The sequence below is a fragment of the Lemur catta genome, chromosome 2 (genome assembly GCF_020740605.2).
Source record: "Lemur catta isolate mLemCat1 chromosome 2, mLemCat1.pri, whole genome shotgun sequence".
Lineage (NCBI taxonomy): Eukaryota > Metazoa > Chordata > Mammalia > Primates > Lemuridae > Lemur > Lemur catta.
The window spans coordinates 99869427-99891236 of NC_059129.1; the positions used below are offsets into that span (position 1 = coordinate 99869427).

At 36.4% G+C, this 21810-nt stretch overlaps 1 protein-coding gene across 2 annotated transcripts in view; it reads right to left on the reverse strand.

Moving 5' to 3' along the window:
* RTN4IP1 (reticulon 4 interacting protein 1) overlaps positions 1-21810 on the reverse strand; it is a 48345-nt gene that overhangs the window by 19560 nt on the left and 6975 nt on the right. For both annotated transcript variants that reach the window (XM_045544110.1, XM_045544111.1), the window contains exons 3-5: positions 20985-21053; positions 19546-19670; positions 4301-4349 (exon numbers count right to left, since the gene is read on the reverse strand). In XM_045544110.1, coding sequence (XP_045400066.1) covers positions 4301-4349; positions 19546-19670; positions 20985-21053 — 243 coding nt within the window. The remainder of the gene's footprint in view (positions 1-4300; positions 4350-19545; positions 19671-20984; positions 21054-21810) is intronic.

A 21810-nucleotide genomic window follows, 5' to 3' on the forward strand; every position in this document is an offset into this window, starting at 1 on the left:
TCATATATAATACTATTTATAGTAGTATAATAATTGGTTTATTCAGTTACACAGTACATGTGGGAAAGGCAGGGCAAATGTTTGTTTCCCTTTATCAGCTTATAAGATAATAAAATCAGGTCCCTATTATCTTCCAAAAGAGACCACTTTTTAAAAATACAGCATCATGAACTCATGGATTTAAACATATTTAAAAGTCTTTAATCCATTGTAATTATCATTATTTGAAGCTCAAATTGTCACATCTTTGGGAGTGTCTTCAAGTTGACTACTGAATCTTTTGACATCACCTGATTAGTCCTTGATAGCATCCTTGCTGTTTAATATACTCCAGGTTTATTCTTGTACATTTTGTGCTCCAGACCCAAAATCTGCTATTTCTCCAAGAAGTCCTGCATTCTTTTAGTGAGCAATTACACTTCAAGAGATAGCTTTACATACATGCATATACAAAATACCTCTTCGAGTTCATATTGATACTTCCAATTCAAATTTGAGACTACAAAGCTTTTATTTAACCTCTTTTCTGCTATATCTCCTTTCTTCCACACCTAGAATCCTGGTCCTCAAAGACACATGGAATGACAGAATTAAAATATGACATAAATACCCATTTGTTCTATTATATATTACACATACAGCAGTCTCTGAATAAGAATACTCATCACTATCAGTATGATTAATGAAAGCATTAAAATAATTTTAACATGTGCTTTCCTTATTTTCCCCCTCCTTTTAAAAAATAGTTGCACAATATTCACTTTATCAGAGCATATGGCTGTTACACACTATACTGTCTCCTTCTAAGGGAGACAACTCTCCCTTAGTTTTGTTCTACAGGTAACTACATTTAACATTCACCACCAGTGCTTAAAATGTCTCCCTTAGTCACTGTAGTTGACAGAAGCTCATTCTCTGGTAGATTCCTCAGAAAGGGATCAGAACAATATTCCCCAAGTTCTTGTATGTGCCCTTTATACCTGAACACCAGTTTTGGTGTACCAAAAATTCTTGGCACACTTTTCCTTGAGTATCTTATATATGTTACTCCCTTTTTTTTTCTCACAAAGTGTTACTGTCAAATCTGATGACAATCTAATTTTATTTCTTTTATAAGCCACATATTCATTTTTCTACATGCTCAAAGGATTTTTTTTCTTTCTCTTTAAATGCCAGTAATTTTACTATTAATACAATTAATTTTCCTTGGCATTTTTACTAATAAATTTTCCTTGGTATTGCTCATTCTGGGTCTATGTTCTTAGAGACGGTTACTCAATATGTAGTTTCAAATCATTCTATTTTCAGGAAAGTAGGAGAGTGTCTTCAATTATTGTTCTAGTATCTGTTCTATTCTCTTGCTTTGATTTCCCTCTTCAGGGATTACTATTACCCATATATCACTCTTCTGTGCTTGTCTTCAATATTTGACATTTTCTCTTAAATCTGTTTTTATCTTCTTTTGTAATTAAAAATTTTTCCTGTATCCTATTTCTATTAAGGCAGCATTATGTGTTGTGTTTATTTGCTATTGAGTTCTTGCTAGTTTAGTCTTCATTACTAAATGATTTTTTTCATTTATTTTTACCTTTTCTCCTGAGTTTTTCCAATTCTGATTTATTTTGTTCTTTCATGTCTTGTATTTTTAATGTCTTTTAACTTGTTTTGATAGAGGTTACATTCTGATCTGTTTTGTGGGCATGTTTTCTGACATATTTTCATTACGGATATGTTATTCTACACCTTTGTATGGGATTTAAGCTTGGTAGTTTTCTATTACTCATTTTTTAATTTTACCAAAGTATTTTTCTTGGGAAATACAACACAAAGTACACAGAATATAAATGTACAGCTTAACAAATTATTACAAAGTAAACATTGTAACCATCACTCAAGATTAAGACTAGAATACCACCTATGCCCCTAAGCCTCACAATCAAAACTCTCACTCCCTTAAAAGTAATAATCACTATCAGGACTTTTACAGTAACCTTTTTCACTTTTTTTTTTTTTTTTTAAGAGACAGGGTCTCACCCTGTTGCCCAGGATGGAGTGCAGTGGCACAATCATAGTGCACTGTAACCTCTAACTCCTGGGCTCAAATGATCCTCCCACCTCTGCCTCCTGAGTAGCTGGGACTACAGATGCCTGCCATCACTCCCAGGCTGGTCTCGAACTCCTGGGCTCAAGCAATCCTCTCACGTTGGCCTCCCAAAGTGCTGGGATTATAGGCATGAGCCACTGCACCCGATCCTTTATTTATTTATTTATATTTTAGAAGTTTTACTTTCTAAGTAGGCATCCTTAAACATTATTGTTTAGTTTCACCTGTTCTTGGACATCATTAAATGGAATCATATTTACATGACTTCTTTCACTCAACATTCTGCTTCTGAGATTCACCCACTTCATTGTGGGGAATTATAGGTCTTTTTTCATGACAGATAATATTTCAAAATGTAAGAATATACCACAATTTACTTATTCATTTTACTGTTAATGGCCATTGGGTATTTCCAGTTGGAGGATTTCAATAGAACAGTCCTACTCTGAACTTCTGGCACCTATCTTCTGGTGAACATGCTTGAATACCTATATATAGGGTATAATTGTAAGAGTGGAGGGATGTCATAGAGCAATTTATATTCAGATTTAATAGATGCCAAATGGTTTTCCTAAGTGGTTAGACCAATTTATACTCTAGCCAACAGGGTATGATATTTCTCTTTTCTTCTCTCCCTCTTTCTTCCATTTAATTGAATGAATTTAACTTACTCAACCCACATTTACCAACAGCAGTCTCTGGACTGGGTCCTGAGTATCTGGCAATGAATTAAAAAGAAGTCAAAGTGTGCACCCCCTAGGAGTCCTCTCCCCACTCTCCCAGTTCAGTCAGCCCCCAGCACCATGTGGGTCCCCAAAAGGTTTAAGGCAGAGCCTGGGGTGGTCCATAGCACCCAAACTCTCCCTCTTGGAAGGCTATGTGGTAGAGCCTCTGAGGGTACTCACTAGCCCCTATGTTGGGAAAAGGCCCTCTCCCCCCCATATTGAGAGAAGCTAAAGATTTTGAACATCTTTCCATGAACTTATTGGCCACTTATATATATTCTTTGAAGAAATGTCTATTCAACTTCTTTGCTAATTTTAATTAGGTGATTTGTCTTTTTGTTGTTGAGTTGTAAGAATTCTTTATATATCATGAATACTAGACCCTTATCAGATAAATGATTGGCAAATATTTTCTCCCATTCTGTGGGTTGCATTTTTACTTCCTTGATAATGCCATTTAAAAATGCCAATTAAAAAAGTTTTTAATTTTGGCAAAGTACAATTTATTTTTTCTTCTGTTGCTTGTGCTTTGGGTGTCATATCCAAGAATCTGTTGCCAAATGTAAGATCATGAAGATTTATTCCTGTTTTCTTTTAAGAATTTTATGGCTTTAGCTCATATATTTAGGTCTTTGATCCATTTTGAGGGTTGTTTTTATAGATGGTATGAGGTAGGGGTCCAACTTCATTCTTATGCATGTGGCTATTTAGTTGTCCCAGCAGCATTTGTTGAAAAGACTATTCTTTTCCTCATTTTGCCATTCTTATCAGAATCAATTGACCATAGATGTATGGGTCTGTTCAATTCTGTTCCATTGATCTGTATGTTATTCTTATGCCAGTATCACATTATTTTGAATACTGTAGTTTGTAGTAAGTTTGAAATTCAGAAGTGTGAGTCCTCCAATTCTGTTCTTTTTCAAGACTGTTTGGCTAATTTGGGTCCCTTGCCATTCCATATCCATTTTAGAATAAGCTTGTCCATTTATGCAAAAAATGGCAGCTGGCATTTTGACAAGGTTTGCATCTGTAGATCACTTTGGGGCAACATTGCCATTTGACAGTATTTTGGCTACTACATTTCTGTATATATTTTAGAATCAGTTTATCAATTTCTACAAAAAAGCCTACAGAAATTATGACTAGAAACTAGCATGGTTTTTGGCATTGGCTATTTCCTACCAAATTGCAAACTTCCATCTACCTGCACTGTCCATGGTCTTTTGCATAAAAGCTTTCCTCTATTTGTTATACAAGACATCCACATATTCACTCATATATTAAACCAATGAAAAGGTCAACACACCCTTATAAATTAGAACATTTTCCTCTTAGAAGAGCACAATGAAATTACAGTGCTTTTACCAGACAGATTTCTCACAGCTTTAAAGGAAAAATAATTTATAACATGTGGGTTTATAAATTCATGCAAACAAAATCTCCCTATTCACAATATTAAAAAATGTTTTACCTGTATAGCAAAAGTGCCAACTCCACCTGAAGCACCCAAGATTAAAGCACTGCAATGCAAAAGAAACCACAATTAATGAGAATCTTAAGCAGATATAACTAAGTAAATAAGATCTTTTCAACATGTAACCACCAGTCCAGTGATAAACAGTCCCCAAAGCAAATAAAGTTATTCAGCTTTCCAAGATTATATTATGTAAGGATTTTTATTTTAGGTTCACCAAGAAGCTCTAAGTGCTTAAAGTCAGGCATTCTATGAACTCTTTACCATGAATACTGAATACCAAAAATACCAATAACTTGTATTTTTTTTTTTTTTTAAGTAGCTCACATGGTACTTTGTAACATATGCCTTACAATTTTTCCAGGCTAAAATTACCATAGCTACCTCTATAAAATTGGGGCCCTTTTTAGAGTGTTAGACTTACTGCTCTCTAAGAAAAATCACATTCCTGACCACATTCCTGCCAAAGCAGAATAAATGTCCTATGTTCAGACATGTTCTGTCAAGCTCATCAACTTTCACAAATGGAAATCAATCTCAATTTGAGTTCCTATTAAAGCAGATGAACGTGTTCTATCAGCACAACCATCTTTGTGCTCCAGGTTCTTTACATTTACTATGTTTACTCACTGTAGCCCTCCTGCCACTTGAGACCAAGGGTTCTGAGCCATAAGTTTATGGATGAGTTCAGGGAGGAGTTGGGGTTGAGGGGGTAGGGTAAGGGATTATGAACCCTCTGAAATTGTGAATTTCCTAAAATAACATGCAAAATTTGGTGTGATTATGTATATATGCATTGGCAAAGGAGAGGGATTTAGACTTATCTATTTTCCAAAGAAGTATGTGATCCAAAATAGAATCATTGGTCAAGAATCACTTCTTTATATAGTCTTACTTTTTTTTTTTTTTCATGAGAGAGGGTCTCATTATATTGCCCATGGTCACAAACTCCTGGCCTCAAGTGATCCTCCCACCTCAGCCTCCCAAGTAGCTGGGACTACAGGTACAAGCCAGCTGTGCCTGGCTTCATTTTATTCTTAAATTAAGCTAGAGCTTCAGAGAATTGCCTACTTGGATTTCAGGTCCCCAGAAAATTGTTTGTACTGAACTACACTTGGTGTAACACTACCAATCAAGTGCTGAGGGAAATTATAAAAAGTGATTGTTTGATATTTGATGCTTCCTTAGCTAAGGATATTGAAAGAAATCTTCATGAGAACTCCCTTTATAAGTGCCCATAGAAAATATTTTTTCTGAAGACTAAGTGGTGGGAGTATCTGTGTTATTTATCCATCACTATAAATTGCATAACTGCTAGACATAGGTAGCTTTTGCCTTGACTGCCAGAAAGAGCAGAGGATTTTGCCACCTATCTCTAGCAAGTACAACGGATCTTGGAACGTGCATTCTGTCTATAACCTTAAGTCTAGTTTCTTTTCTATTTTTTTTCCCCTCTCACCCAAATCACAGAAGGCTGGCTGTCACCCTTTATATCTTAAAAATTCACAGTTGCTAAACCAGCTGTTCCCTTTGAAATTAACACCATTCAGTGTAATTGATACAAGTCTCCTTACAAATTATGTTCCTTCTAGAAGAGTTACTTTTAATTTCAAAGAATTATAACTTGTGAAGAAAAGACGGTTGGGGCTCAGAAAACAATACCCCAAAGTAAGGCACTATGAGATGCTGAGTACCCTTGAATGAAAGATGCAGCCTCAGAACCAAAGTCTCTCTGACCACCTCCCACCCTGGTGTATTTCCCCTCTGCCTCTCCCAAAGCACAGGGAGGGGCTTCCCCTGAAGTTCCCTTATAAGACCAAGGGAAGTTCCTCCAAAAGGAATGCAATCATCTTGGGCCTTTTCCCTATAATCTCACCAAAGATTAACTCAAAAGAAAGAAGATGCCACACCCAGAGCCCAGACAAACTGTGTCCCAGGCTACTGTCTATTCTTTGGCCCCATTCACCTCTCCTAAAAATCATTTACTCTTCCTTTAAAATTGCCTCTTCCACTTCCTTCTCCCCGATGAAGAAGGTAGTTAAGCTTTAAACATCTGGTCCTTTGAGTTTCATACTTTGAGTGACTTCTGTGTACCTGCACATTAATACCTGCACAGTGCTCCACCACTGACAATGACAGCAACCCCAACTCCTCCAACAGTGGAACTGCACATGCCCACACATGTGGCCCAGGAACCTGAGAACCAGTCTTCCCTGGGCCCACTCCCACGGTCTCTGGCACCCGCCATCCAGGGACCTAGGGAACAGCCCACTCGGGCCACCACCACCACTGGTGCCTGCATGCACTGACCAAGGGCCTGAGAACTGGTCTACCAAGAGCTGCTGCCCAGTCCAGCAGCAGGGCACATTGCATGCCCACTATCCAGAGGCCTGAAAACTGACTTACCTGATGTCCCCATTCCCAGAAAAACTGTCTCACAACCTCCAAAAACAACTACAGCATAAGCCACCAAAAAACTTGCAGACACTGCTGATGTTGATTACAGCCAAAAAAAAAAAAAAAAATCATAGACTTTACCAATGTACCTACCCAGAACCAAAGCCAAAGCACTGTATTCAACCAACACTACAGATAAACATTTACAGGAAAAAGTCTTTCCCTACTACAAATGCTTCATGAAATTGGAAAAAGTGATTGTTAAACCAGATGTGCAGATATAAACATAAGGACACAGAAACATGAAAAAGTAAGAAAACATGACACCTCCAAAGGAATACAATAATTCTCTAGCAACAATCCCTAAAGAAAGGGAAATCTGTAAAATGCCTGAAAGGGAATTTGAAATAATGATCTTAAGGAAACTCAGCAAGATACAGGGGAACACAAATAGACAATAAAAAGAAAAACAAATCAGAAAAACAATTCATAATCTGAATGAGAAATTCAACAAAGAGATAGATACCATAAAAGAGCACAATACAGAAATCTTGGAACTGAGGAATTCAATGACTGAAATAAAAAAATACAATAAGGCTTCAACAATAGAGTAGAACAAGTAGAAGAAATAATTTCTGAACTCTATGACAGTCTTTTGAAATAACCCAGTCAGTCCCCTGCCCCCCCCAAAAAAAAACCAATAAAGAAGAAAACAGAATGAAAAAAGCCTAAGTAACACATGGGACACTACTAATCAAACAAATATTTGCAGTTTGGTAAATCTAGAACGAGCAAAGATGGGGAAAGGCATAGAAAACCAATTTAATGAAATAGCTGAAAATTTCAAGTCTTGGGAGACATATAGACATCCAGATACAGGAAGCCCAGAGATCTCCAAATAGATCCAACACCAAAAAGTCCTCTCTGAGATACAGTATAGCTAAAGTGTCTAAAGTCAAAGACAAAGAGAATTCTAAAAACAGCAAGAGAAAAGCATCAAGTCATATGTAAGGGAATCCCCATGAGATTTCTCAACAGAAACCTTACAGGCCAGGAGAGAATGAGATTATATATTCAAAATGCTGAGAGAAGAAACTTTCAGCCAAGAATATTATAACTAGCAAAGCTAACCTTCAGAAATAAAGGAGAAAAAGTCCTGCCCAGATAAGGAAAAAGTGAGGGCATTTATCACTACTAGACCAGACCTACAAGAAATGCATAAGAGAGTCCTACACTTGGAAACAAAAGGACAATATCTATCCTATCATCATAAAACACACACACAAGCATAAAACTCACTGGTAGAGCAGATATATAAATGAGAATGAGAAAGGAAAGAAATATCATCACTACGGAAAACCACCATACCACAAAGATAAACAATAAGGGAAAAAAAGGATCAAAGGATACACAAAACAATCAAAAAAGAATTAACAAAATGAGAGTCTTCATCTATAAATAACAACCATGAATGTAAATGGTCTAAATTCCCCAGTCTAAAATACAGACTGACTGAGTGGATTTAAAAAAAGCGACCCAACTATATGCTGCCTATAAGAAATTCATTTCACCTATAAAGACACACAGACTAAAAGTGAAAGGATGAAAAATGATATTCCATACAAATGGAAACCAAAATGCAGAAGTAGCTATACTTGTATCACAAAATAAACTTAAAGTCAAAAAACAAAAATAGAGAAAGAAGGTCATTATATAATGGTAAAGGAATCAACTCAGCAAGAGAATATATCAATGTAAATATATTTGCATTTACCACCACAGCACCCAGTTACATAAAGCAATTATTTTTAGAGCTAAAGAGAGAGATACACTCTAATACAATAATAGTTGGGGATTAAAACACCCCACTTTCTGCCTTGGACAGGTTGTTAGAAAGAAAATCAACAAAGAAACATTGGGCTTAAAGTACACTATAGAATAGACCTAATAGACATTACAGAACATTTCATCCAACAGCAGCAGAATACACATTCTTTTCATCAGCACATGGAACATTCTCCAGGATAAACTATATGTTAGGCCACAAAATAAGTCTCAACAAATTTTTAAAAATCAAAATCATATCAAGTATCTTCTCAGACCAGAGTGGAATAAAATTAGACATCAATAACAAGAACCTTGGAAACTGTACAAATACCCAGAAATAAAGCATTATGCTTCTGAACAACCAATGGGTCTATGAAGAAATTTAGAAGGAAATAAAAAAATCTCTTGAAACAAACAAAAATAGAAAGACAACATACCAAACCTACGAGATACAGCAAAAGCAGTAATAAGAGGGAAGTTTACAGAATAAACACTTACACCAAAAAAGTATAAAGATTTCAAATAAACAACCTAATGATGCACCTCAAGGAACTAAGAAAGCAAGAACAAATCAAACCCAAAATTAGTAGGAAAAAAATAATAAAGATCAGAGCAGAACTAAATCAAAAAATACAAAAGATCAACAAAATGAAAGTTGGTGTTTTAAAAAGATAAATCAAATCAACAAACTATTAGCTAAACTCAGAAAAAAGAAAGACCCAAATAAACAAAATCAGAAATGAAACATAAAGACATTACAACTGATACCACAGCAATACAAAAAGTCATTAGAGACTATTATGAACAACCATGAGCCCATAAATTGAAAAGCCTAGAGAAAATGAATAAATTCCTGGACACACACAACCTACCATGACCAAGAAGAAACTGCAAATCCAAACAGACCAATAATGAGTAACACATTGAATCAGTGTCGGTCCATTTTCTGTTCCTTATAACAGAATACCTGAAACTGGGTAATTTATCAAGAAAAGGAATTTATTTCTTACATTTATGGAAGCTGAGAAGTCCAAGGTTGAGGGGTCACATCTAGTAAGAGCCTCCTTGCTGGTAAAGACTCTCTGCAGAGTCCCCCAGTGCAGCACTGGGCATCACCTGATAGCTCGGGTCTCTCTTCCACTTCTTATAAAGCCACCAATCCCCACTCCCATGAAAATCCATTAAACCATTAACCCATCCATCCATTAATCCATAAACAGATTAATCTATTCATGAGGATAAACCCCTCATGACCCAATCACCTCTTAAAGGCCCCACCCAATACTGCCACATTGGGGATTAAATTTCAACATGACTTTTGGAGGAGACAAACATTCAAACCATAGCAATCAGTAATAAAAAGTCTCTCAACTAAAAATAGCCGAGGACCAGATGGCTTTACTGCTGAATTTTATCAAACTTTTACAGAAGAGCTAATGCCAATTCTTCTCAAACTATTCCAAAAAATTAAAGAGGAGTAAATTTTTCCTTATTCATTCTATGAGGCCAGCATTACCCAATACCAACAACCAGACAAGGACACAACAAAAAAAAGAAAACTACAGGCCAATATCCCTGAGGAACACAGATGCAAAAATCCTCAACAAAATACTAGCAAACCAAATTCAGCAGCACATCAACAAGATAACACACGATGACCAAGTGGGACTTATCTGAAGGATGCAAGAATAATTCAACATATGCAAATAAATACATGTGATATATCACTTCAAAAAAATTAAGGACAAAAACCATATGATCATCTCAATAGACGCAGAACAAGCATATGACAAAATCTAACAACGCTTCATGGTAAAAACTCTCATCAAATTAGATATAGAAGGAACATAATAAAGGCCATATATGACAAACCCATAGATAGTGTCATACTAAATATGGAAAAGATGAAGGCTTTTCCTCTAAGAACTGGAAAAAGATAAAGATGCCCACTTTCACCACTCTTATTAAACACAGTACTGGAAGTCCTACTCAGAGCAATTAGGCAAGAGAAAGAAATAAAGGGTATCCAAATTAGAAATGAGGAAGTCAAACTGTCCCTCTTTGCAGATGACATAATCTTATATATAGAAAAACCTAAAGACTCCACCAAAAAACAGTAACAAACAAATTCAGTAAAGGGACAGTATACAAAATCAACATAGAAGAATCAGTAGCATTTCTACACACCAATCATGGATTGAAAGACTATCATTAAAATAACCACACCACCCAATGCAATCTACAGATTCAATGTAATCCAAAATACCAAAATATCCATGACATTTTTCACAGAATTAAAATTAAAAATCCTAAAATTCACATGGAACCACAAAAGATCCCAAATAGTCAAGACAATACTGAACAAAAAGAAGAAAGCTGAAGGCACCACACTACTTGACTTCAAAATATACTACAAAGCTATAGTAACCAAAACAGCACAATAGGGTGAATATAGTTAATAATTTATGTTTTTGCAAAGGTAGAAAATTTTGAATGATCCCAATACAAAGAAATGACAAATGTTTGAGGTGATAGATATGTTATTTCTCTGATTTTATCATGACATGTATAAATATATCAAAATATCACTCTGTATCCTATAAATATATACAATTATTATGTGCCAACTAAAAATAAAAGGAAATACGATCATCCCTCGGTATACTTGGAAGACTGGTGCCAAGAACCCTGTGTATACCAAAATGTGCGCCTACTCAAGGTGGGTGGTTCCCCACTATCCCCCTGGCTTACAGAGACAGTCAGCCTTCCATAAAGGCAAGTTCTGTATCCTGTGAATATTGTTATTTTCAATCCACATTTAGTTGAGAAAAATTAGTGTATAAGCGGACCTATGCAGTTTAAACCTATGTTCAGGAGTCAACTATAAATAAGGAAGGAAAGAAAAGAAGAAAGAAAAGAAAGAAAAAATGAATAAATGAAAAAATAAATTTGTATGTCTTTTCTCCTCTTAATCTATTGTCAGTTTATTTTAGCAGACTGAGTTATAGAACCTTCAGAGGGTAGAAGGAAAGTTCCTTTTGCCCCGACAATCCACTCCCCCCTTCAAAACCTTTCAATTCACATATTTCATAGATTTAGTACTTCCTAAATGGGGAAAAAAAGCATTAAAACTGCTTCATTGATAGATCCCCAAATTAATTCACCTATGAAATATTTTACTCTTACTTTTGGCCATTCTTATAGAAGTGTAGCTAGTCAAACTCTCATTTAAGTTCTTCACAATCTAATCATCTCCACTCTCTGACTTTTCTTTCCCTGTTCCCTGAAATAACTCCTCTCCTCAGAAACAATGGTCCCCTCATTCTTCCCCCACATTGGCCCACTCTTCTAGGCTCTTGAATGCCTGAGTCCCAGTTTTCCTCCACAATACCCTTGACATAGCCTAGAATCTGATATCTATCCCACATATTTGGCATTTGTCACACTGTTAACTATTATACATGTGTTCTGCTTCCCAAGCTATTCTGCAAGCACTCTAGGACAGAGACCTCACATCATGCCCTGAGTTGGCCATACTGCCCTGGATGTAGCAGACGCCTGATCAATGTTTCTTGACTGTAACAATCATCCAATCAGCATTAGATCCTACAGTCAATAGCTGTTACTACCTCAAATGCCGGGATCACCTGGCTACTTGAAAGTCTTTAGTAAAGTTTCCTCCAGTAAAGAAAAGCTTGAAAATAATTTCTAATTCTCTCCGTGTGTGAATGCTGAATACCAAACATAATGGCTGGTTCAGGACCTAACTGCCTGACACATCTTTGACCTCATTATTGTCAGTTCATCTCTTCCCCGTAACTGTTCATCCAAAGCAGCCTCATTCCCTCAAATAAAAAAGCAAAAATGTGTTTCACAGCAGGGCTTGGCAGACAGGGCGGTTCTGCAACAGCAGCTTCAGTTCCTTATGTTGCCACCTGGTGGCAACCCCAAAGTGCAAAAGAGGCAAGGAACAGGCCCCGTGAAATGCTCTTAACTTGGAAAGAAGCCCTGGGACACATCATTCCCTGGGCCTGTAAACTCCACATTTTATGCACTTTCAACTAGGGCCCATACTCTTCTTCAAACAAAGAAAGTCCCCAAAAGGACAGCAGGCAAAATAAATTTTCAAGCCAGCAATAAGTTGGTTCGTCCTCTAAGGTTTGAAATGCTGTGGCTGAACTAATTATCCTTGTACTCTTCAAAGTACTTTCACTGCAAAGTGAAGATACTGCTGTTGCTTTACCTACCAATGGCCCTTCACTCAGGTGCTACACAGTGGGAATACTTTCACCTAGCTTGCTAGGCCACACAATGTATTCAAACATCACAAAGTAGAAGCCTGTTTGTTATAGTGAAGAAATGTGTGCTGTATTATTTGTCAGTTTATATAAAGTGCCCAGGAAATGCTTGCAAAAAGCACTATAACTGAAAATTGCCAAGGTTTTTAATCACATGCCTCTCTTACTTCTTAAGTTCACATATAGAGCTCCTTTTGAAGTCAGTAGAAATTGTACTAGTGGCAGATATAAAAAATATGGGGAATATATGAATAATTATGACACTACTTATACATTCTTAAACTCTAAAAATCTAACTTGCTCTGAATTCTTCTTAAACATACATTAAGGTACTAAAGCTATATTGTCTTCTTTTCCATGACTGAGTCACTCTTTATTTAGCGTTTGGGTACCTAAGTCCTCTACAATCGAAGTTTTTAGTATTACAATCTTATAAGGTAGGGCATCAAAACCTTAAGTGCCTTACAAATAAAAAATATATGAAACAGGCTCTAAAACAGCAAGACATCCAGAAGTAGAAAATCATCTTCAAATATCTACAGTCTGGCTTGGCCCCAGAAACCTCGGAATGGCAGGGCTAGGTATCTAGAGACCTGGGTTCTAGTCTCAACTTTCTAATATAATCCTTAGACCTCAGATCCATCACCTGTGAAATGACAATGACAAAGGTATACTCTAGGAGTCAATGAAAAAAAGCAGGCACTCTCAATCAAATTTAAACTTCTACTTTTGTTTTTCTACTTTTCTAACATTAGAAGTATATGGCCGTCATGATTCTCCCAGACCACTTATGGGGGGGAAAAGCCACATTACAGGATTAGAGAGTGTCATCTATTAAACCCTAATCACTTTGAAACAAAAATGATTTAAATAAGGCTAAATCTTCCATCAGTAGAAACAAATGGTCTTTAAAAAAATAAGGATGATGCTGAAAATGTATCTCATTTTTTCAGCTTCAAATGCAACTTTTAAATCTGGAAAAAAACTGGCAAAAGACAGCAAAGTATCTTAGCATACTAAGTTTATGCTAAGTTTACTCTCTAAAGTGAGTAACGTCTTTGAGTAAGTGGAAAAACGGAGCTACAAAACAATCAACCAAATGAGACCAAGACAGCCTAAGTTTGTGTGTCCCCTTCTTCTAAGCCTCTGTAATTCATATTGACATTTCCAAAGTTACAAACGAGCTCATGTATAATTAGATGGTGGAAATTTATACACATTTTCCCACAAAAACAAACCTATTTATACATCTTGGTAAGTGCCCAAGGTTAACCATTTGTAAAGGTTCAGCTAACCTATAATGGAGCAAGAATTTTATACACAGGATAACAATGGTTGTTACCTGAAATGTATTCAGAATGACACCCAGGAGTACTGAGAATGTATCTCCCCAAGTGAGATACATGCAGTGGGAACCATCCCAAATCACTGGTTCCTTCAATCTTGTGCAGAAGCAGAAAGAAGGAAGAAATGTTTGTGATGGGTGACAATAGATGAGAGAGAGCTGTAGCATAGTCAGAGAAGGATTTACCATGGAACCAATGAAGCTGAAGCTTACGCAATGAAGCTAAACCCCTCCATTTACACAGGACCCTGAGAGGAGCCCTAGCAATATATTTGCATGGACATATGTTTTTGTAAAATTTGCAAAAGTAAGATATGCTAACCACAATCAGTTAAGATTGCTGTCTCTTTCCACTCCTATACTCTCTCATCATACTTTCCCTCTTGTCAGGTGATACTAGATTTGGTGAAAAGGAAGTTGAATTGGAAATACATTTGTTTTGGGTTTAGTGGCAAATACTGATGTGGTTCATAGTCACTTTGGCATAGAGTTAAATTATTGCTAGCTGTTCTGTTTAACAACCAGAAATATTCCTACCTCTATCTAAAGTCAACTCACCTTAGCATCATGACATTTGATTAAGGAAAGACTGGGTACCACTGCCACCCAGCACAGGATCATGTGAATAATGAAGGAGAAATAAGGTTAAACAAGGTTTAAGACATAGAGAGCCAAAAGCTAGTCAGTGGGAAAATCTTCCAATTAAAAGATGTAAGAACTTACAGTATACCACTAAAGGGAAGACATTAACAACAAATTAGTTAATAAGGATTGTCAATTAAAATAATATTTTAGGCATATTCACTGCAGAAGAAAGCTTGAAATGCCTTGAAATCTTATAACTTATACATAAAAGAAACTTGTCAAACTTGGAACAATGTTTTCCAACAGTCCTACATTTTATATGACATGAGCAATAATGAGTTGTGCAGTGGAAGGTGAGGGAGCAGGGTGTATGAACAACATCAGCTTTTGGCTTAAGGTAAATCACAATTAATTGAAATTAGGAATACAGAGGAAGAGTCGGGTGGTAGTTGGTAAGTTTTGTTTTTCATGAGTTTGAGATACAAAGGGAACATCTAACTGGAACTCAGTAGAGAGGTGAGAGTTAGAAATACTGAAGGTTACCCAACTACGAATAGAAGCTGCGAGTAGACGAGATAACCCTGGGAGACAGAGAGGAATGACGGAGTGGAACACTGGGAAAACAGCGCCTTTAGAAGGCTGGATAAAAAGGGGGGTCTTTTTAAAAAATGACAAGATATGGTCAAAAAGGCAAGAAGAAAACTAAAGGAGTCTAATGTCCCTGAAACCATACAGAAAATGAGTACTAAGGAAGTGATCAACAGTACCAGATACTTCAGAGAGGTCAGATTAAAATAACAACTGAAAAATGTCATTGGGCTTGGCAACTTAGTCAGCTATGACCCCAGTGAGGGCAGCTGCAGGTGAAAGGCAAGTCTAGAAGCTAGATTACGGCGCATTGAAGAATAAATGACTTCTAAACCTCACAAGATATTAATGGTTGCCCCAGTCAGTCAGAAAGCCATTGTATAAAACACAAATTGCCAGGAGTAAGGTTTCAACTATTCCTTTAACTGAGCCATTCTGGGGCTCCCCGGAAAAATAGGTCCTGGAGCAGAGGAAGATTCATTTGCATCACACAGGCCAGGCCAGAGCCTTCACCCTCACTCTCCTCTTCCCCTCAACCCCACAGTTTCTACATGCAAGTAAATAGCAGGGGTTTCTTTCTTCTTCCCCCTACCCATCTAACCATGTAATAGTCAGGTGCAAATGAAAACCCAAAGTCCACAGGGTTGGTAAAAATGGTGAGTGAGGAGAAACAGGATGGCAGGGTGAACAATAGGCCACAGAAGGCATTTGAAAGAAGAAAGCTGTTGTAATTACAAGGAAGTCATTTTAATTTCAGTATAAGCATATTGGTAGGGGGTAAATCCAATGTTTTTAGGGGTTGAGCCTCTCTAATTCAATAAACAGAATAAATCAGACATCTGATTTATACTTAACAAAATTTTACTATCATAAAGCCTAATCTCAAAAAGGAAACAGTGAAAAGTATTCCTAAATTCATTGCATTGAGCTTCAAGTGTACACGATTTAAAAGTGAAATTTATTTTGCGGAGGAGGAATAGTTCAATTTCTAACACTTTCTAATTCTTCTGTCAAACAGAGTGCGGTACAACTTTCCCAGCTAGTGATGAATTTCAGGCACACCATGAAATATTCAAGTGCACCCATGACACTACCAATAAATAAAACCATCAGCTCGTAGCATATTCAAAAAATATCAGGTACAACAACTTTTTAAAAAATTTCTATTCATCTTGAGAGCCCTAAGTTATGTATGTGTTCCCACTGAATAAATTACGAAGATAGTATGGATGGGCTGATATTAATAACAAGGAAATAATTTCATTTGCCATTTTCTAGTGATATCAATGTCTTAATATGACATTACATGACATCAAGATTAAATAATCCCCTTAGTTTGCTGATGCTTGGTTGTTGTAGAAGTATAATTTTATAACAAAGAAGAAAAACGTAAACACTGAACACTTAGAAAGCTTTGTCTTAATTTCAAAAAAGCTGTTTGTTGTAAAGAAATCTTATAAAACCTTTTAAGGTGCTAATGGATGTTTTTGCCAATGTTAGTTGTTTTTTTATAATTAGTATTAAATTAACTGGTTGAAAAAACAGACTGGTAGTCCTTGATAACAAACACTGACCTGCTTTGTGCAGACCAAACCATACCTTAATGCCAAGAACTTACAGAAAAAAATTATTGCTTAGGGAAGCCAAAATATGCCCCATCAATCACAATGAAACGTCAAATTGAAAAAAATCCACTTTGGACATTGGAACCTCTGAGTTTAAGTACAATAAAATCTCATTATATAATTTCCTCATTAAAAGTATTTTTATAATATTTTAAGGTACTCACATTTCTGTGATTCTCACAAATAAGTAGTTGGAGATGTAGGCCATTATTATAATCCATGTGTAGTAGTTTCAGTAAACTGAAATTTCTGAGAGCTCCAAGCACCAAGTGCTATGTTCTGAATGTTTGTAATGTTTGTGTCCCATCAAAATTCATTATGTTTAAATCCTAACCCCCAAGGTGATGGTATTAGGAGATGGGGCCTTTGGGAAGTGATTAGGTCATATGCAGAACCTTCAGGAATGGGATTAGTACCCTCATATATAAAAGAAACCCCAGAGAGATCCTCACCCTTTCCAGCATGTGAAAACAAGCACGAAGGCACTGTTTATGAACCAGAGTCGGCCCTTACCAGACACCAAATCTATCAGTGCCTTGCTCTTGAACTTCCTAGCCTCTATAACTGTGAGAAATAAATTTGTTTTTTATAAGCCACCAGTTTATGGTATTTTGTTATAGCAGCCTGAATGGACTAAGACACCAAGGTCTCACTATGGCTCAGAACAAATGCATCCCACAGATCACTATGCATGTGGGAAAGTGGCAGAAAACTATGATATGAATTTTGAGGCTCTTTCCAATGGATTTCACTACAGTTTGGTTAACATGTGGCTAAATCAATGAGCAGAGCCAACTCAATATATCATCACCTTGTAAGGTATAAAACTTTTCACTTCTCAAAGCTTTCCTCACAACCTACACTGTCCTACACTCAGTAACACAGAGGAAACTGCAAAGAAACCATAAATATATAGCCTGTGATCACCTGGTTAGTTAATTACAGGGTGGAGAGTAGGGCCCAGGGCTCCAATTTCCTAGCTAGGCCATTATTGCTTAAACAGAAGATAACAGAGTACAAAAGAATTACCCACAAAGCCAACAATAAACTGGAGATGCACACCTATGTATGTGAGAAGAGAAGCTAGATCTTTGTCTTTAAATTGTTTTCTACAATACACTGAAAGTATGCTCAGAGAGCCCTGCAGCAGCAAAAGGAATCAGAGCTCTCTAACCATAGTGCACATGTAGTCATAGTGTACATATAGTCGTGCAGGTATGGAAAATTTAATGTTTTTAAAGGAAAAAAGAAAACAAAACAACATAATAAAACGTCAATGTTGTTGCCGAGCCTACAATAATAATAAAGGTCTAAAAATCTTGAATAAGATTTTTGCAAGATTAACTAAGGCAAATCATTAGAAAAATCTATGTGGTCCAAACTAATCTAACTTAAACAAAGTGTTTTACCAAAATGGCAACTTCAAGAAAGATAAGCCACAATAGCTTAAAAAATAAACAAGGTTGACCTTTAGAATAAATATTTCCCTTGAATTCTAAGACAAAGGGTAGCACCTCATTAGATGAATAGCCTTCACAATGCTTTCAGAAATACAGCTATTAAACTTATTAAATTCAATGTTCTATCACTGAACACATTAAGTGGAAAGTGCAATGTCTCACAACAACGAGAATAGAGAATAATAGACTTTAGTTATTTTACCTATACAATCCTTAGTAATAAAAAAAAAAAACTAGGTTATTTCAATTTATTATAATTTGACCTACGGCTTTCTCCTTCCTTAAAATTATTAAATGTTTCTTAGTACCTGGTTTTCTCACCAAAAATCAAAATCAGTTTTTTCTACGATATCAACTTTCTAAAATACAAAGAACATTATAATCGCCTCATTAATAATAGTCTCCCATGTGCCATAACCTGTGTCACCAGTTTTACATGTGTTATCTCATTTAACCCTCAAAACAAAACTCATTAAAAAAAAGTGACCGAGTGGGTCACCCAGCTAGAAAGCGGCAGAATCTGGAATACGAATTCAAGTACATCTGAGACATTTCTAGTCACTGTGTTGTTGCTGCCTCAAATGAGCATACTTTCAAGGCACTGGAGAACCAGACGTGACCTAAAGGATATCAAGCATTGAGCCCAAGAGATCTCAAGAATATTCAATAGTGTCTTGTAGTCCCTTTACATCTGGTTTTCATGGAAATAAGCAACTGTGAGAACAACTCTTGGTAGGAGAAGGAAAAAAACACCTTTGCTTTGACATCATTCTTTAGAAACTGAAAGCGTGATTCTGAACCTTTTTAAGAATCTGATAAAAGTTATGGATCTTCTTCCCAGAGATTCACATGCAAAATTTTGCATTATTTTAGAAGGTTCAGACTCCTATAGCCCATCTACACATCTGAGTTTAAAAATTCCCATTTGATTGGGCTGAGAATCAACAGAATAAGGTTATGAAAGTGCAAACTGACACAGAGTTCTTTGGAAATTGTTTTCAAATGTCAGCACAACTCAGCTCATATAAATGATCCCAATTTCAATGCTCTGACAAATCTGCAAAGAACTTACAGAATGAAAGAAGGGAGGTTTAGATGCTACCACTGATACACTTACCGTTTTCCTGAGCAATTCTTATCATTCAGGCCGCCAACCTTGTTTATGGCAGACCAGGCTGTAAGAGCCACATACGGCAAAGAGGCAGCTTGAGTGTGAGTAAGTCTCTTGGGCTTGTGAGAGATCTAGATTTAAAGATAACAGTCAAAAATAAGCAATGACTCTCAAACCTATGAACACAATTAAGTACATTTACCTTCACAGAAATTCAACCCAGTTGACCCTTGAACATGAATTTGAACTGTGCGGGTCCACTTACATGCAGATTTTCTTCCACCTCTGCCACCTCTGAGACAGCAAGACTAACTGCTCCTCTTCCTACTCCTCCTTTGCCTACTTAACGTGAGGACTACAAGGATGAAAACGTTCATAATGATCCACTTAATGAAAAATATTTTCTCTTCCTTATAATTTTCTTAATAACATTTTCTTTTCTACAGCTTACTTTATTACTAAAATATAGTATAGAACACCTATAACATACAAAACATGTTTTAATTGACTATGTTATTAGCAAGGCTTCCTGTCCACAGTAAGCTACTAGTAAAGTTTTGGGGGAGTCAAAAGTTTTATGCAGATTTTCAACTAGGGTTGACATCCCTAACCCCTGCATTGGTCAAGTGTCAACTGTATTTTCACAGATAAATCTGTAAAATTCTTCCAGGCTCACTGTGTACTGCATACCCTACTGTAGGATTATTGCTAAGGAATATTCTCCAAATAGCTCTATCTGCCTCACAGAGGTTCAGTATGTTTTGTAGGCTATATTATCATATATAGTTACTTCATTGTTTATAAAAAGACCATACTAAATAATCCCATTAAGTCCTGACAATACCCAGAAATAAATCCAAATAAACCTTGAACCCTCATAAACACATTCTAATTTGTTTTTAAGATCACTTGTTTCCTTTACTCCCATTTTCTGGAATGTAATCTTTCTATGCTTCCTCTAATCTCAGTAACACCCCTTTCCCCTTCCTGCGCTCTGTTTTGTAGCCAATATCATCAATGTTAACCCCCTTCTCTCTATTCAAATTGTCAGGTCTCCTGACCATATTTGATTGGACTCCTGCTTTTAGAGTTATTCAAAACAGCTTGATACTTCCATGCCTCCGTTGATGACTAATCCATACTTTCCAATGGATACATTTGGTTTCAACTATTTATACTGGGTAATACCAAGAAACACAGCAGGGTTCTAGATCTCATTCCAAATCCCCACTCCAAGAGTCAAAGATAACTACTTTAGCAGGCATGGTTATTAAATAACACTAAATGCTTTTTAATCTCTCAAAAATTCCTATTCTCTACCCTCAGCTCTTTCAAAACTGCCCATCAAAGGTTAACCTGATCTGAAAAAAACCAATTATTTCAGAGATAGTTGTCAGTCTCTGTTTAAACCTTCAAATGGGATTTCAGCAGGGTTGGTGAGTTACCTCATTCCCACTGACTACAACAAACTCTGAGAGAGTGCCTTGTTTCCAAGGAGGAACTGCAGCCCAGACCTGAAACACACACATACACACACAACTTCATTAGAGATACAGATGTTTTCCCACCAATAAAGATAAGCATGACAGCATTCCCTCATACATACCCCACCCTTGGAAAAAAGCACAAGTCGGCAATACACCAACCAAAAGAGTTACTGTCACATGATATAAATTTATTACTTAGTATGATTATGGATTTATCAAGTCAAACCACACTGGAAACAGATGACAGTATATCCTGCTGCATTTACTGACTACTTAGAGTACCAGAAAGACCTTAATCTCTGAAGCTTTAATCCTGGCTCCACCACTTATTAGCTGTGGGACTTCTTTATAGCTTGGCTTCCTCATCTGTAAACTGGGCCTAACTGTACCTACCTCAGGGGGATTAAATGAGTGATTTTACAAAAAGCAACTAGAACAGTGTTAGCTGTCATGAGCTCACTATAATTTTTTGGTACAAAGGTTCAAAGTGACAAGTGACAGATGAGTATAACAAACTTTAGCTATTGTAAAGCCACCTAATCCATAAGGTAGAAATTGTCATTTAAAGGCTCTTTCAAGAAAAAAAAAATAGTCCCAATACTACATATTTTAAAGTCTCATAATTCTTAAGCACTAAATTTAGAAAACTCAAGTACCATCAAGCTATTTTGGAATTCTTTGTGAAAAATGTAATAACAGAACCAAGAAAATGAGGGTTCTAGCCAAAGCTCGGTACATTTGTTGAAAAGAAAAACGGTCAACAGTATAGAATAGACTTCCAGAA